The following is a 16,937-nucleotide window of genomic DNA, read 5'->3' on the forward strand; positions in this document are numbered from 1 at the left end:
CTCATTTGGTAATTGACTAGATTAATAACTTTTTAATTTTTTAACTAAAATATGAAATAAAAAAATTAATCAACTTGTTTGGTTCCATTTTTTCAAAAACACTTTTCAGAAAATTCTACTTTCTTATTTTTCGTATTTTTTTGTTTTTACTAAATTTTTTTAATATTTTAAGCAATTTTTTTCTTTTTAGACACACCTAACATAAATACACCTAAAAAATAAAAAAAAATGCAAAAAAAATCTTTTAAAAATTCACTAAATATCAAAAATATAAAAAAACATAAGAATTCAGTACATTTTTTGTATTTTTATGTATTTATTAATTTAAAAAAATATTTTTTTACAAATTTTTTACTTTTTAGATACATCTAACTAAGGTGCATCTAAAAAAAATAAAAAAAAATGTTTAAAATTTTAAAAATATTCACTAAAAACAAAAAAACACAAAAATCAAAAAAGTTAGTTTTTAAAAACTTAATTCAGAAAATTCAAACAAAACACACTGAATATATTTTAAATAATTTTTAAATTTTTTACAAAAAAGATATATGAAAAATAAAGAGATTTTTTTTTTAATTTTTTAATATAAGTTATAAGTATTTTAACTTTTTTAATTTTTAAATTAAAACTATTAAATGCCAAATGAGAGTTTAGGCCTTGTTTGAGAATAAACTAATTTAGTAATTTTTTGACTATTTGGTTAAAATATGAGCTAAATAAAACTCGTATGTTTGGAATGATTCTTTAGCTTTTAGAAAAAGATATGTAAAAAATAAAGAGAAAAGAGAATTTTTAATTTTTTAATATGAATTACTAATTTTTTATTTTTTTAATAAATTTTTTGACTTTTTTACTTAAAAAAAGAAAAAGAAAAGAGTAACTTATCAAACGAGGCATTACTCCCAACAAATCTTAGGTCAAACGAGGGACTAAAAAGACAAAATCGCGTTGTAAATACGAATCTCCCTTCCAAGCTTCTGAAATTTGTTTTGGATGTTTTTGGAAACAAAAAAACAACGAGAAAACAGAAAAGAAGTCTCTTTTTTCTCTATCCTCTTGGAGGGGGCAGAGAGAGAGAGAGAGAGAGAAAATTATAGAGAGAGAGGGGGTAGGAAGGAAGTCTCTTTGATAATGGCTTTGACCTTTTCGCTCTCTCTCTCTCTCTCCATCTTCTTCCATGACAGGATTCACACGCAAAATTCCTATTCTCATCTTCTTCTTCACCCCAAACCCTTTTCTTTTCTCCCATAAATCTTCTCTCCATCTTCCAAGAATTTTCAGTGTTTCCAATTCCCTCTGAATTCCCTCTTTTTCCTTGAACATTCCCATTAATACCCATATAACTTTATTTAATTTTTTTATTTGGAAAATCAGAATTGGGTTACAAGATCCTAGAATTCAGAGTTGGTGTTGAAGCTCATCCTCCAGTTTTGAAGTTGAAGAAGAAAACCCAGGTTTTGTACTCTTGAAATTCTTTATGTTTTGTGTAGAAAAGATCAGAGTTTGATCTATCATCACCTATATATTGCTCAAATATGGAGACCCAGATCGAAAAAGCCTGAGATTTGAAGCTTTGATTTTGAGAAATTGAAGATTTTTTTTTTTCCCTCTTGGTTTCTTATTGTTTTTTAAGATTTTGATTGATTTTGACCCATAGTTTGGTTAAACATTGGAACCCATTACATCAAAACATCAAAAAAAGTTGAGAATTGAAGGGATTGATTTATGGGAAATTGTTGTGTGACGCCATCTCTTGAAACAGAGAAGAAAAAGAAGGGAAAAAAACAAAACCCATTTGCTATTGACTATGGTACAAACCACACAGTTGGAAATGGTGGTTACAAGTCCTATGTATTGGACAACCCAACTGGACATGAAATAGAGCAGAGATACGAGCTGGGTCGCGAGCTCGGGCGCGGTGAATTCGGGGTTACCTATTTGTGTACTGATAAATCTTCTAAGGATGTGTTTGCTTGCAAATCAATATCCAAGAAGAAGCTGAGGACTAGAGTGGATATTGAGGATGTGAGGAGGGAGGTTGAGATCATGAAGCATATGCCACCACATCCTAATATTGTCACCTTGAAGGACACTTATGAGGATGATAGTGCTGTCCACTTGGTGATGGAGCTATGCGAGGGGGGTGAATTGTTCGATCGAATTGTTGCTAGGGGGCATTACACCGAAAGGGCGGCTGCAGCTGTGACTCGAACAATTGTCGAAGTTATTATGGTGAAGATCTATCTTTGTTTTTATGTAACTTATATTATTGTTATTGCTTTGATCTGTATACCATCTTCCAATTTTATTGTGTTGAATTAACTGATTACACTTGCATTTATGTTTTTAAGTAGAGTACGACAATTAATTCAATATGATTATTAGCTGGAGATAATATGTACTTATATATATATATATATATTTATATTTGTGTGGGTAAAAATCTGACCACACTGCCCGTTTAGTGATCAGCAGCTAAGCACCGGCAGAATAGATGGCTCCAGCAACCTGTAACAGAAAAGAAAAGCTCCGGCGGTGGTTCTTCCACCCGGGGGCACTCCGACGATCAAGTCAGTATGATTCTCAAGGATAATCAAGTATTAAACTGAATACTCAAAGTATGAATTACATACCTTAGACCCACGGGGGTGCCTTTCTTTTATAATGTACTCAATCCAAGTCCAACTAGAAGTATGACTTCTATGAACTCCAATCTTAGTGCTTACTCTGGACTCTTTAAGAGATAGAGATAAACTCCCTAAGAGCTTTATCCTTATCTTAACTAAGTCCCCTCTTTGCCTTAGGACTCTTGTCCCTTATCTTCGGACTCCGACATCTTCGGAGATGACCTCGGCTTCTCCGAGATTACCTCGGCTTCTCCGAGATTACCTCGGCTTAACTACCAGGGCACGTGGCACCTCGGCTGACACGTCGGCGTCACCATGCCACGTGTTGGTATTCAAAAAATATGTCCCCACAACTGCCCCCTAGGTTCTATTACCTCGGAATTCTGAGGTGATGGAACTTATTCCGAATTTTTTGTCACTTCCTTTCTGAATAATGGCTCAAGAAGACTGCTTTTGCCAAGATTATCTTCTTTCAGCCGACGTGTTCTCTTCGGAGAACGTGGCTTCGGTCGTACTCCCCTATGCACATGAGCTGTCATTCATGTCTAACTGTTCCTTCCACGTGTTTCGTCTTTGTTTGAGCGTGTTAGTGACGCGCCTGGAAGCTGTCTGTTCGTTCGTCCGCGCCGTCTGACGCGTGCGTTACCCTAGGCGCAATAATTGCCCTATTTTTGCCGCCGTTTCAAATTTTTGACAAAACTTCTTTTGCCTCTATCTTTTCTTCACTTTTTCTTTTCATCTTCTTTACTCTTTCTCTTCCGAAAGCTCGTTCTTCCTCTTCAAATCTGCTATTGCTTCAATTTCTTCTCTGGAACTGTTCTTAGTCCCGTATTTCTTGCAAAGCCTTTTTTGCTGTCGCAACTGGTTTCTGGATTCAACGAGTATTGCCTTGGCTTCACTTCTCCTGGTAAGTCCCTTTCCTTTAATTTCTTTCATTCTCTTTATGCGCTATTGTCAGTCTGTTGCCATTACTGATCTTACTCGAGGTCTGGGATTTATTTGTATTTTGAATTTTGTGGCTATATTTTGAACCTCTATGCTTTTCCATCATTCTTTTCGCCGCTGTTCTTGATTTTTTCCTGTACCTCTTTTGTTTCTGAAAATTATACCTCTGTTCTTGAATCTGAAACCTCGTTTTTGTTTTCTCTTTTTTATATCTGCCCCAGATCTGTGCCCTCGATCTTTATCTTAATAGTTCGTAGATTTGGGATTTGTCTGTAAAACCCTTAATCTTTAGGGAAACCTGAAAAACGCCCGTCTTCTGAAACATATTCCTCTTAATTTAGGCCGACACAATGGGTATGTGGAGGCACAGGGTAAATACCCCAACAAGTCTTGAATACTTTAGGCAAGAATTCTCTATCCCAGCCGACGTTCATCTTAAGCTGGCTGGGGATAATGACACTATCGTGCCTACAGACCATTCAATGCCTTTTCCAGTAGTTGCTTTTATCGAATGTGGACTTCGGCTTCCACTCGATCCCCTTTTTCGTCAAGTTCTCTATTTCTATAAGCTAAACCCCATGCAACTTGCTATCAATTCCTATAGGATAATTAATGGTATTATAGCCTTAGCTAGGCAAGAAAACCTCAGAATCACCCTCGCCGACCTTCAATATTGTTATACCATGTGCCCTCTTGATCTGAAGGATAGGGGTTTTGTATATTACCTTAAGCCGAGATCCACTCAGTACAAGATTATAGCCGACCTTCCAGACTCCAACAAGGGGGCTGGAGATGACTATCTTATTGCCTCTGGAAATTGGGAATTTGGCCCAGATGAAGATGTCCACCTTTACCCTCTTCCTCGAACACTTACAGAGGGCAAGAGTAAGAGCCCTGAGTCAATACTTAGTTGTTTTCATTCAACACTTAAATACTTTTGTTGTTTCTGACGTCTGATTTTTTGCAGATCTTCATCAACCACCGAAAAATTTTCGTCAATCCTTCTTCCCAGGACCAGATCTGAGAACACTTCTTGGTCTTCCAATCCTTAAACGAAAAGCCCCAGTATTATTGAACTTTGTCCCCACACACAAATCCATTTTACCCGACGTCCCTCGAAAAATCAACCTCTACTGCAACCAAAAGGTCTGCTGAGGGCCAACCCTCAGGATCTACACAAACAAAGAGGCCAAGGTCATCGTCTGCGACGACCTCGGCTTCAAAGAAGCCTGACATCCCATGGGCCCCTGATCTTTCTCTGGAGGACAGGCCAATCATGGCTAGTGAAAGTGCTGATGATATCAACGTTGCTGTTGCCCTTAGCACTGCTCTTCTTCTACCGAATGACTTGGAGCGAAATGCCAAGTTCAGTGAGTACGAAAATTACGCTCTGATGCTCCAACACTCTGCTCAAGTAAGTATTTCTATTTGTATTTATGTTTCTTCCTTCTTTTTCTTTCTGAGAAATTTTTCTGATACTTCTGTTTGCATTCAGGCTATCCAACATGCCCACTCATTTTCAATGCAATCCTTTGAGAATCGTCAAAGATTGGTTGATATGAAGAGGGAAGCGACCTCAATGAAGAGAGAATTAAGGGCTCTTGAGGTAAAAATGAAGAAACTAGAGGATCAAGCCGAGGCTGCGACGAAGAACCAAACCTTAGCTCTTGAGAAGGCCGAAGCTGCTGAGGCCGTTAAAAAAGTAGCTGAGGCCGAGAAAAGGGAGGCCGAGGCTCAGAAGGTCCAAGCGCAAAAAGAACTTCAACAAGCTCTGGCCACCAAGGAGGCCGAAGTCAAGGAGGCCGATGAAAAGGCCTATGCTCAAGGCATGGCCGACGTTGCAGAAGAATACAAACTTCAAGTCAGGCAGGCATGCAACAGGGGATTTTCCCTTGGTTGGATGTCTCTGATAAAGAAGCTTGATCTCCCTGCTGACTCGCCATTGCGCCAGGTTGATGCTAATCTTTTACCATTTCTTCCTCCAAGTCAAGCTGAGGATGAATCAGAGACCGAGGTAGAAGCTGAGGGTGAAGACGAAGATGAAGGTGAAGCCTTGGTGAGAAAACCCAAGGGCGCTACTGAGGCCAAGTCCTTTCCAGCTGAGCAAATTTTAGACTTAACTCAAGATGAAGTGGGTGATGAGGCTGAGGAAGTGCCCAGGGAACCTGTTCAGGGGTGTCCATCATCTGATCTTCTTCTGACTGACAGAAGTCTTGACACAACTTTAGCAGAGATAGATGCCGAAATACGAGCGGAGAAGGTGGCCGAGGATATTCCAGCTGAATCATCCGAGGTTCCAGTTTCTGCTGCTGCTGATGTTCAAGAGTCTTGATTTTCCCTTCTTTCTTTTCTGGATTTTGGACTTTGTTCTTTCTTTTAATTCCTGAACAATGTACATTCCTTCTTATGGCCGATGTGCCTTTTTCAGTATGTAATTGCAACTGTTCTTGCAATGGATATTTTTGATCTTGTGATGTTCTGTTGCTTGCTTCTGCATAGTTCTATACTTAGAAATTTTTGCATGCTTTCTTTGTGCAATCTTCTCGGGGTTACATACCCTGGGTATAACTGCAAGGCTTTTACTTCGGCAGGATACTGACCTGCAAACCTTGTATAAATTCTGTCAAGAACTAAACATATACTACTCAATGTATACTTTTGCCATCTTTTTTTTAAGTTTTCAATAAGTATTTAAACAATGATTTCGTTCTAACCTACTTGTAAATTGCTACAAATTTCAACAAGTGTTTAAATAATATACTTGACCTTTGCATCGACCCGTTAATTTTCTGTATACCTCAGTGGGTGATCATACGTCGGGTTAACATAACCTTGTAAATGGCTACAACTTTCAACAAGTGTTAAGCATCTTCTCTAGGGTTCAGACAACCCACATATTGCTATGAGAACTTACGCAATAATCTCGGCCTATCTTCGACTTGTAAATTGCTACAAATTTCAACAAGTGAAGGTAGGGAATCAGCTTGATTCCAACTTGTAAATTGCTACAAATTTCAACAAGTGGATCAAGGAATAACATCGGCTTAACTTCAACTTGTAAATTGCTACAAATTTTAACAAGTGAAGATAAGGAATCAGCTTGATTCCAACTTGTAAATTGCTACAAATTTCAACAAGTGGATCAAGGAATAACATCGGCTTAACTTCAACTTGTAAATTGCTACAAATTTCAACAAGTGAAGATAAGGAATCAGCTTGATTCCAACTTGTAAATTGCTACAAATTTCAACAAGTGGATCAAGGAATAACATCGGCTTAACTTCAACTTGTAAATTGCTACAAATTTCAACAAGTGAAGATAAGGAATCAGCTTGATTCCAACTTGTAAATTGCTACAAATTTCAACAAGTGGATCAAGGAATAACATCGGCTTAACTTCAACTTGTAAATTGCTACAAATTTCAACAAGTGAAGATAAGGAATCAGCTTGATTCCAACTTGTAAATTGCTACAAATTTCAACAAGTGGATCAAGGAATTATATCGGTTTAGTTTGCCTGAGTTTGATATGTCTTCAATAACCATTAATCATACGTGTTGAGAGAATTCTGAAAAGACTTTATTGATAATATCGGCCAAACAATGATGTTTATCTAATGATAGAAGAATTTCAAGTTACAAGTATTCCAAGGTCTGGGTAGTGCTTTGCCCTCATTGTCTTCAAGCCGATATGCTCCATTGCCCAATACTGAAGTAACTCTGTAGGGTCCTTCCCAGTTCGGGCCAAGCTTGCCTTCCCTGGGATCCTTCTTGTTTCCGACGACTTTTCTTAGGACTAAGTCGCCAACTTGAAAATCCCTTGGATTAACCTTCTTGTTGTAAGCTCTGGCAAGCTGTTGCTGGTATGCTGCAAGCTGAATTGCAGCCTTCTCTCTTCGTTCTTCCAGCAGATCCAGGTCTCGGGCTAAGAGTATGTCATTGGTGCCATTCTCTACTCCCTGGGTTCTGATCCCTGGGATGCCGATCTCCAATGGGATGACTGCTTCTGTGCCATAGGCCATGGCAAAAGGGGATTCTCCCGTTGATCTTCTCGGCGTGGTCCGATATGCCCAAAGTACGTTGGGCAGCTCGTCCACCCACTTTCCCTTTGCTGCTTGGAGCCTCTTCTTTATCCCATCCAGGATTACTTTGTTGGACGCCTCTGCTTGCCCATTACTTTGAGGAAAACTTGGAGTTGAGAAATAGTTTTTTATCTTGAATTTCGCACAGAAGTTTTTGATAAGTTTGCTGTCGAACTGTGTTCCGTTGTCGGCAACTATTGCTCTTGGAATCCCAAATCTGGTGATTATGTTTCGCCAAATAAAATTCTTGACATCCACATCTCGGATTTTGGCAAGAGGTTCTGCCTCTATCCATTTTGTGAAGTAGTCCGTTGCTACCAGTAAATATTTTCTTTGCCCAGTTGCCTGGGGAAGTTGTCCTACCAGATCCATGCCCCATTGGGCAAACGGCCAGGGGCTGGATACTGGGTTTAGGTCGGCAGCTGGCTGATGTATCAAAGGTGCAAACCTTTGACATTGCTCACATCTCTTTACATAGGCTTCGGCATCCTTTTGCATGTAGGGCCACCAATACCCCTGGGTAATGGCCCTATGGGCTAACGATCTGCCCCCGGCATGGCTTCCACAAATTCCTTCATGGATCTCATAAAGAAAATCTTCAACCTGCAAAGGGTGTACGCACCTTAAAAGTGGTCCAGTGAAGGATCTCCTGTAAAGATGGCCTTCCGCTGTTAGGCTGAATCTGGCCGATTTCAGTCTAATTTTATGTGCTTCTTTGTGGTCTTCTGGCAGCTTCCCCTCTTTTAGGAATGCAATGATTGCATCCATCCAGCTTGGTCCAAGGCCCACGCACATTGTTTCTTGTTCGGTGCTCTGTTTATCTATACTCGGGGCCGACATGTAGTCGATCATAATTGTCCTTGTTTTTCCAGTTTGAATTGAACTGGCCAGGTTGGCTAATGCGTCGGCGTGGGTGTTGTCATCTCGGCTGACTTGGAGTAATCTGCAGTTCTGAAATAGGGCCGCCAGTCGGATGACTTCCTTTGCATATGCCGACATTCTTTCGTCTCTGGCTGCAAATTCTCCTGTTGACTGGTTAACAATTAATTGTGAATCACAAAAAACAATTACCTCGTCTGCCTCTGTTGCTGCTGCTAGCTTTAGTCCTGCAATTAATGCCTCATATTCTGCTTCGTTATTGGAGGCTTTGAACCCCAGTCGGATGGATTGTTCTACAATCTCTCCATCTGGAGATATCAGCAGTACTCCTGCTCCTGCTCCCTGGCGGTTTGAACTTCCATCGACATATAGTCTGAACGAATCGCCGATGTAGATGCTGCATGGTCTGAGCCTTTCTTTCTCTTGCTGTTTTGTCTTTGACTGGGTTTCTTTTTGTTTGTCGGGGTGGTGCTCATCTCGGCTCGACGGAGCCTGAGGTGCGATGGCTTCAGGTGTGAGTTCTGCGACGAAGTCGGCCAAAACTTGGCCCTTTATTGCTGTTCTTGGCCTGAATTCTAGGTCAAACTGTCCCAGTGTTACTGCCCATTTTGCTATCCTTCCTGTTAAGTCTCCTTGATGTAATAAGGACTTCAATGGGTGCTCTGTTAGAACCACAATCTTGTGTGCCTGGAAGTAATGGCTTAGTTTCTTTGAGGCCATTACCAAGGCTAGCATTAATTTTTCCAGTGGTAGGTACCTTGTTTCTGCGTTAGCCAAAGTCTTGCTTACATAATAGACAGCTTTCTGCTCCCCTTTTTCCTTGCGGATTAGCACTTTTCAGATCGGTTAAGGCTGCTTCACATTCTTCGGTCCACAGGAAGTCTGTGGCTTTTTTTACCAGGTTAAAGAAGGGTCTGCACTTGTCCGAGCTTCTGCTGATGAATCGGTTCAGGGCTGCGGCCCTTCCAGTGAGCATTTGGACTTGCTTTGCCGATGTTGGGCTCTGTAGCTCCAAAATGGCTTTGATTTGGTCTGGGCTGGCCTCTATGCCCTTTCTTGTTACCAGATAGCCTAGGAATTTACCTGACCCAACTCCGAAGGCACACTTTGCGGCGTTGAGTCGGAGCCGATATCTTTTGAGTATGTCAAAGACCTCTTTTAGGTCGGCAAGATGACCTTTTGACTCCTTGGTCTTTACGACCATGTCATCAATGTAAACTTCTACTGTTTTGCCGATCAGATGTTTAAACATCTTTGTTACTAACCTCTGATAGGTTGCTCCTGCGTTTTTCAGCCCAAAAGGCATTACCTTATAACAGTACAGGCCTTTCGGGGTGATGAACGCGGTCTTCTCCTCATCTGGAGGGTACATAGCAATCTGGTGGTACCCTCTGTATGCGTCTAAAAAACTCATTCTTTCGTGTCCCGAAGTGGCGTCTACCAGTTGGTCGATTTTGGGCAGAGGGAAGCTGTCCTTGGGGCAAGCTTTGTTGAGGCTGGTAAAATCCACACAAACCCTCCACTTACCATTCTTCTTTTTTACCACTACTGTGTTGGACAGCCACGTTGGGTACTGAACTTCTCGGATTGCCCTGGCTTCAAGGAGTCTGTCTACCTCTTCCTCGACCGCTTCGACGTGTAACAACGTCGGCCTTCGGGCTCGTTGAATCACTGGTTTTGCCGATCTGTCGACATTCAGACTGTGGCAAGTGACCTCGGGGTCAATGCCAGGCATTTCATAGGGTGTCCAGGCGAATGCCTCTATGTTTGCCCTTAAAAAATCTTCTAGTTCCTTTTCTTCCTCTTCAGCTAAGCCAGAGCCGAGAAGAAAAAATCGTTCTTCGTCGCCCTCCTGGACGAGGATTTTCTTTAGCGCTTCTTCGCTTTTTTCGGTCGGTTCTTTCCCGACGTCTTCCAGGACTTCCATGTCTCCCTCTTCAACTTCTGCTTTCTTTGGCTCCTGTATACTACAGGTGGACTTTATCGCTGCCATTGAGCAATTTTTGGCTTGTAGTTGATCCCCTCTGACTTCTTCAATCCCATTCTCTGTTGGGAATCGGAGTAGTTGGTGCAACGTCGAGGGAATTGCCCCCATTGTATGCAACCACGGTCTTCCAAGGATGATGTTGTATGGTGAGGGTGTGTCAATAACCAGGAATTCTGTCCTGATCTTTTTAGTGCCGGCTTGTACCTCCAAGCTTGTTGCGCCCAGTGGCCATGTTGGCGTCCCATTAAAGCCGACCATCGGGCCGCTGGATTGCTCTAGGTCATCGGGGTGAAGGCCTAGCTCTCTGTAACATCTGACGTACATGATATCACAGGAGCTGCCTTGGTCTATTAGGATGCGTTTTACTTGGCATTCCCCAACCTGGAGGGATACTACCAAGGCATCATTATGCGGATGTTGGACCAGTTCTAGGTCGGCTTCGGTAAAGGCTATTGTTGGCCCTTGGCATTCTTCTGGCCGATGTCTCTTGTCCCCAACTTGGTGGATATGCTGTAAATGTCTTACCCTCTGGGTTTCTCCTCTGACCTCGTTTTCGTTGACCCTTGAGTGGATCACATTGACCACCCTTGGTTCTCCTGCCTGTGGTCGCTGTGCTGGGGGAGGGGGTGCTGCTGGTGCTTGAGGCAACCTTGCCTGTTCTTCCCTTGTTCTGGCCTCATCGACCAGGTCCCTCAAAAGGCCTTGCCTTACTAGGTCCTCCAAGTGTGCTTTTAAGGCCCTGCAACCTTGAGTTGGATGCCCTCCTTCATTGTGGTAGGCACAACGTCTGCCGACGTTTTTTCCCATGAATTCCCCTGGTGCTCTTTCTGGAGCCCTGAAATATGGTTGATTCCGAATCCGATCCAAGATTTTATGGATGGGGATCCGGAATACCGTGGTTACCGCCTGTTTATTTCTTAATTCTATTTCTTGCCTGGTGAGTCCATTGTTGATTCGGCCTCGTTTTGGCGAGCCGTTTCCCTTTTCTTGCTTCACCTCTTTGTTTCCCGACGTATCTTCCTCGGCCCTGGCGTATTTCTCAATTCGTGCCATGAGTTCTTCCATGCTCTTTGGCAGTGTTTTTGCCAAAGACTTCCGTAGTGGGCAGTCATCTTTCAGGCCGTTCTTGAAAGACACGACTGCTACTTCCTGGTTGCATTCAGGTATTCGGTTGAACACCTCGTAGTATCTCTTCGCATAGGCCCTAAGGCCTTCTTCCTTGGTTATTCTTAGAGCCATCAAAGCATCAACCCTCAGGGGTTGCAGCTTGTTGGTCACGAACCTGGCCACAAACATCTCGGCCAGGCCTTCCCATGTCTTTATACTTCCTTTTGTGGAACCAATCAGATGCAATTTCCCCAAAGGATGAGGGGAATACCTTGCAGAGCAATGGTTCGTTCCCGCTATATAGTGCCATTGAATTTAGGTATAGCCCAACATGAAAGTTTGGATCTGACTTACCATCATAGATTTGGAACCTCGGCATACTGAACCTCTTGGGTGGTTCGAATTTGTCCAGTTCTACCGAGAAGGCTGTCTTCGGTTTTACTGGGGAGTTTACCTCGGCCTCTGCATTTTGCTGCCTCCTCTTGAGGTAGTCCCTTAAGTCTTCTTTGCTCCTCCCTGGAGCTCGGCTGTCTTTTGATTTTAGTCTTTTTGGTATACTGCTCTCGGCCTCGAGGTGGGTCCGTTTGGGTCTCTCTTCATGGGTTGTGTCAAAGTGGAGTACTTGCCCCTGAACATGTCGGTGTTCTTTGGGGTCTGGATTCTTCATGTGTTGCGTCCTTCGGGACTCTTCTTGCCTCGGCCTTTCTCGTCCGACTTCCCTGGAAGGCCGGTGAGAATGCCTTCCGCTCCTGGTATGTTGAGGGACCTCGGGGATTGTTTTTCCTCCACCCTTCTGGGTGTTGGTTGCTGGCATTGGCGTATCTTGCAGCGGGTATGGTGGTTGCATAACATTGTTCTGCATCATGAAGTTGACGACCGACTGGAGGTCCGCCAACTTGTTTGCTAATTCCTTTACTTCCTCGTCTCTGCGTAGGCACCTGTCCCTCCATACCTGGAGGTTGTCTTCATTGTAGTATTTTCCTTGGTTTGATCTTTTTGTTGTGTCACCTTCCTGGATATCGTCGTTCTCCCTGTGACCCTGGTCACGGGCTTCTGCATTGCGATTGTCTCCTTCGGTGTCAAGGTTAATCGGTCTGCTGCTTCCAGAAGGAGCATCGTCCCCAGCGTTTCCTTGTTGTCCGTTACTGGCCATCTATTCTTCCTTCGTTCCCACAGACGGCGCCAAATTGTGTGGGTAAAAATCTGACCACACTGCCCGTTTAGTGATCAGCAGCTAAGCACCGGCAGAATAGATGGCTCCAGCAACCTGTAACAGAAAAGAAAAGCTCCGGCGGTGGTTCTTCCACCCGGGGGCACTCCGACGATCAAGTCAGTATGATTCTCAAGGATAATCAAGTATTAAACTGAATACTCAAAGTATGAATTACATACCTTAGACCCACGGGGGTGCCTTTCTTTTATAATGTACTCAATCCAAGTCCAACTAGAAGTATGACTTCTATGAACTCCAATCTTAGTGCTTACTCTGGACTCTTTAAGAGATAGAGATAAACTCCCTAAGAGCTTTATCCTTATCTTAACTAAGTCCCCTCTTTGCCTTAGGACTCTTGTCCCTTATCTTCGGACTCCGACATCTTCGGAGATGACCTCGGCTTCTCCGAGATTACCTCGGCTTCTCCGAGATTACCTCGGCTTAACTACCAGGGCACGTGGCACCTCGGCTGACACGTCGGCGTCACCATGCCACGTGTTGGTATTCAAAAAATATGTCCCCACAATATTAATGCACAAAAGGAGAGTTTAAGCCTTAACTGAGGACCCCAAAGAGTTTACTTATGTCTGCAGCCAATGGTTATTTGATTTAGTTTCGGTTATTTCCTGGTAATGATCTTGATTACTCGGCGCATCTTACATTAACTGGATTTGTGGGTTAGTTGTTGGAATTAAGGGAATTTAAGTCCTGGTGGAGATAAATTGCTCGATACAAATTTCAATTTCCCTTTTCAGTTTCATCCATTTGAGAATAATTTTTCATCTGAGCTTGGGTGACCTAAAAACTTTAGCATATCTTGGTTCCATTTCAAGATTCTAGTTCCTATGGTAAGATGTTGAGATCTCAGTTTCATTTGTCCTTGTCGCAAAACATGAAATCTTGCCCATTTGTGAACTAGGTACTTGCATCTTTACAATTTGAGTCATTGTCTTCTGACTATTATTTACTATGTGGTGCGGGCTTTTAGTTTGCTCCATTTTTGGTAATTTTATTTTCTTTTTAAACACATGAAGCCAACTGTTCTATTGGCTATTTCCATTTTTTCTTTATGCTTTGTGAAGTGATTGTTTTCATTTTCCCTGAGCTATTCCTTGAAAGAATTTGAGTTTTGGACATGCTTCTAGACATGAAATTATTGTCCTCTTTTGTGTGTTGCAGATGTGTCACACGCATGGGGTCATGCATCGGGATCTCAAACCTGAGAACTTCTTGTTCGCTAACAAGAAGGAAACAGCAGATTTGAAGGCAATTGATTTTGGGCTGTCGGTGTTCTTTAAACCTGGTAATGCCTTTTGATACTCATTACACTTGAAAGATTTGCTTGGTCCCTTCATTTACACTAGCTGAAGTTTGTTTAATTTCTACAGGTGAGAGATTTAATGAGATTGTGGGAAGTCCCTACTACATGGCTCCTGAGGTGCTGAAACGGAATTACGGTCCAGAAGTTGATGTCTGGAGTGCTGGAGTAATCCTTTATATCTTACTTTGTGGTGTCCCACCATTTTGGGCAGGTTAGTGTTCGTTTTTACATAGATTTGATGACTACTTTTCACTTCCCGAGGTTTCTAACTGTTAAAAATGAGGTTTTGTGGGCAGGCATTATGTGCAATTTAGAAATTTATGTAGGCGTTTTTCTTTTATGTGACAATTATACAAATGACCTTGTAGTTTAAATGACTTTGGTGATGGCATTTTGGTTATCTTCTTTTAGTGTTCTTTAAAAGGAGGAATATACTTTTTCCAAAGTTTTCTTTTTCTTTTTCTTGTCTCCCCATTGAACCAAATAAGATGGGTATTATCAATCCAAGTATAAGAAACATACCTAGAAATGTTTTACTTTGTAAGGATGACAATTAGAATTTTCCCCATAAAATTATGAATAGCTTATTAGTCAAATTAAAAAGATTATTAACCGCAAAGCATTCCTTTATGGATGAACTGTCTAGATCGATAAATGGGTACACCATTATATGGGTCCTTGGTGGAATCATACCTTGGAGTTTAGTTCTTATTTAAAATTCTGTTTTTGTACCATGCAGAGACTGAACAAGGAGTTGCCCAAGCAATCATTCGTTCTGTTGTGGATTTTAAGAGGGACCCTTGGCCCAAAGTTTCTGACAATGCGAAAGACCTTGTAAAGAAGATGCTTAACCCTGATCCTAAGCAGCGGCTTACTGCTCAGCAAGTGCTAGGTAGTGTATAGTTCTTTTGAAATTGCAAGGTAATAGTTCTATAAATTTTTAATGCCAAGCAAAATAAGTAACTAAACCATTACATTCAAATTCCTACTATCATAATGTAAGAAACCTAAACCAAGTTTTTTGCTTGCTCTTAATTTCAGATCATCCTTGGTTACAAAACGCCAACAAGGCTCCGAATGTTTCTTTAGGTGAAACTGTTAGAGCAAGGCTCAAGCAATTTTCTATGATGAACAAGCTCAAGAAACGAGCTCTAAAGGTAACATTTCAAAGCTAATTGGAATAAACTAAATAAGATTATTTTGTTCCGCGCATGTATTTCATTACCAAAATTACTTTCTGTTTAATAGGTGATTGCTGAGCATTTGTCAGTGGAGGAAGTGGCGGGCATAAAGGAGGGATTCCAATTGATGGATACCAACAACAGAGGGAAGATCAACATCGATGAACTAAGAGTTGGATTGCTGAAGCTTGGCCATCAGATGCCTGATTCAGATCTCCGGATTCTTATGGAAGCTGTGAGTAATATCCTCTATTTGGAAACCAGTTTTTAAGCCTTTGACCTCTGTATCAGATAAAGTGCCCGCCTAGATAAACTTTATTTAGGCTTCACTTGTATGAAATTCTTCTTAAATTTGCGAAATAAATGACATTTCTAATAGTGTTCTTTATAAGAAGTGGTGTAAAAGAAGTTCTATTCATGATGAAGTAATTTGAGGATGTTTTACAGGGCGATGTAGATAAGGATGGACATTTGAACTATGGGGAGTTCGTAGCTATTTCAGTTCACCTCAAAAAGATGGGCAATGATGATGATCACCTTCACAAAGCCTTTGAATTCTTTGATCAAAACCAAAGTGGGTATATAGAGATTGAAGAACTAAGGGATTCCTTGGCTGATGAAGTTGAGACCAACAATGAAGAAGTCATTAATGCCATCATTCAGGACGTTGACACAGACAAGGTCCGTATTAGTTTTATTCTAGTTTTTGTTTTGTATTTTTCTTAACCTTTAAATTTTGGGTTTAGTTTGGAATACTTTAGAATTATTGACATTAAATGTGGAATTGACAAGGTCATGGTAGTTTGTTTTGTTTTTTGGATTCTGAGTTTAAAATGTGCTATTCTTGGGAGTTAGAGGCCTCATCCCATTCTGCCATGTCCGCATATTTTGTGCATCCATTTTGATCTGAGAAGATATGCACTCTTCTTCATGCTAGATTCCATTTTTAATTTCATTTCTTGTGTTTGCAGGATGGCCGTATAAGTTATGAGGAGTTTGCTGCGATGATGAAGGCCGGTACGGATTGGAGAAAAGCGTCGAGGCAGTATTCACGAGAGCGGTACAATAGTCTGAGCTTGAAATTGATAAAAGATGGATCGTTGAAGATAAGGAACGAGGGTAGATAACTACAAAAAAGACAACGCCAAAAAAAAAAAAATGACGAAAATTTGAACGAAAGATGTTTTGATTTTGTTGGCTTATGAATTATTATTTTTCTTCTTTTTTTCCATTCATAGAAGAAAGAAAAAATGAAAATTCTCTTCAAAGATCCTGTTTGAGGATAAGTAGGGTTTGTGAGTGTCGAATATGTTTCTTCTCAAGTGCTTCTATATTTGTTTGGATAGAAAAGGAGTGAATGTGTGATGAAGGTGGTCTGGCAAGTGGGTTATTTGTGATTGTAAATATTTTGACATATATACCTCCATTAAATAGTCAAAGCTACTACTTTTGTTTTGTCTATTGAATCTTGTCAAGATTGTTTTTTTTGTAATTTTTATTTATTTATTTATTTTTTTGTTTGGTTTTTGAAATGTGGACATTTGATGCAGAGAGGATAGAATGTTCTCCACGCATTTTGGGGATAACATTGTGGAT

General features: G+C 41.1%; 1 protein-coding gene across 1 annotated transcript; it reads left to right on the forward strand.

Moving 5' to 3' along the window:
* The first annotated feature begins 960 nt into the window (after positions 1-960).
* On the forward strand, positions 961-16,802 carry LOC114279481 (calcium-dependent protein kinase 32). Its single transcript, XM_028221729.2, has 8 exons — positions 961-2,232; positions 14,019-14,142; positions 14,228-14,371; positions 14,900-15,052; positions 15,202-15,317; positions 15,409-15,576; positions 15,789-16,022; positions 16,313-16,802. The coding sequence occupies exons 1-8, from the start codon at positions 1,726-1,728 to the stop codon at positions 16,466-16,468; spliced, it is 1,602 nt and encodes a 533-aa protein (XP_028077530.2). The 5' UTR covers positions 961-1,725; the 3' UTR covers positions 16,469-16,802.
* The last annotated feature ends 135 nt before the right edge of the window (positions 16,803-16,937 follow it).

This window comes from Camellia sinensis, chromosome 5 (genome assembly GCF_055761805.1).
Source record: "Camellia sinensis isolate YWXY chromosome 5, ASM5576180v1, whole genome shotgun sequence".
Classification (NCBI taxonomy): domain Eukaryota; kingdom Viridiplantae; phylum Streptophyta; class Magnoliopsida; order Ericales; family Theaceae; genus Camellia; species Camellia sinensis.

Bases quoted from the DNA above. Each gene is read 5' to 3' on its own strand.
- LOC114279481 (XM_028221729.2), top strand. From the start codon at position 1,726: ATGGGAAATTGTTGTGTGACGCCATCTCTTGAAACAGAGAAGAAAAAG. The intron at 14,143-14,227 runs GTAATGCCTTTT...TAATTTCTACAG, and splicing joins GTCGGTGTTCTTTAAACCTG to GTGAGAGATTTAATGAGATT. The intron at 15,053-15,201 runs GTAGTGTATAGT...TCTTAATTTCAG, and splicing joins TACTGCTCAGCAAGTGCTAG to ATCATCCTTGGTTACAAAAC.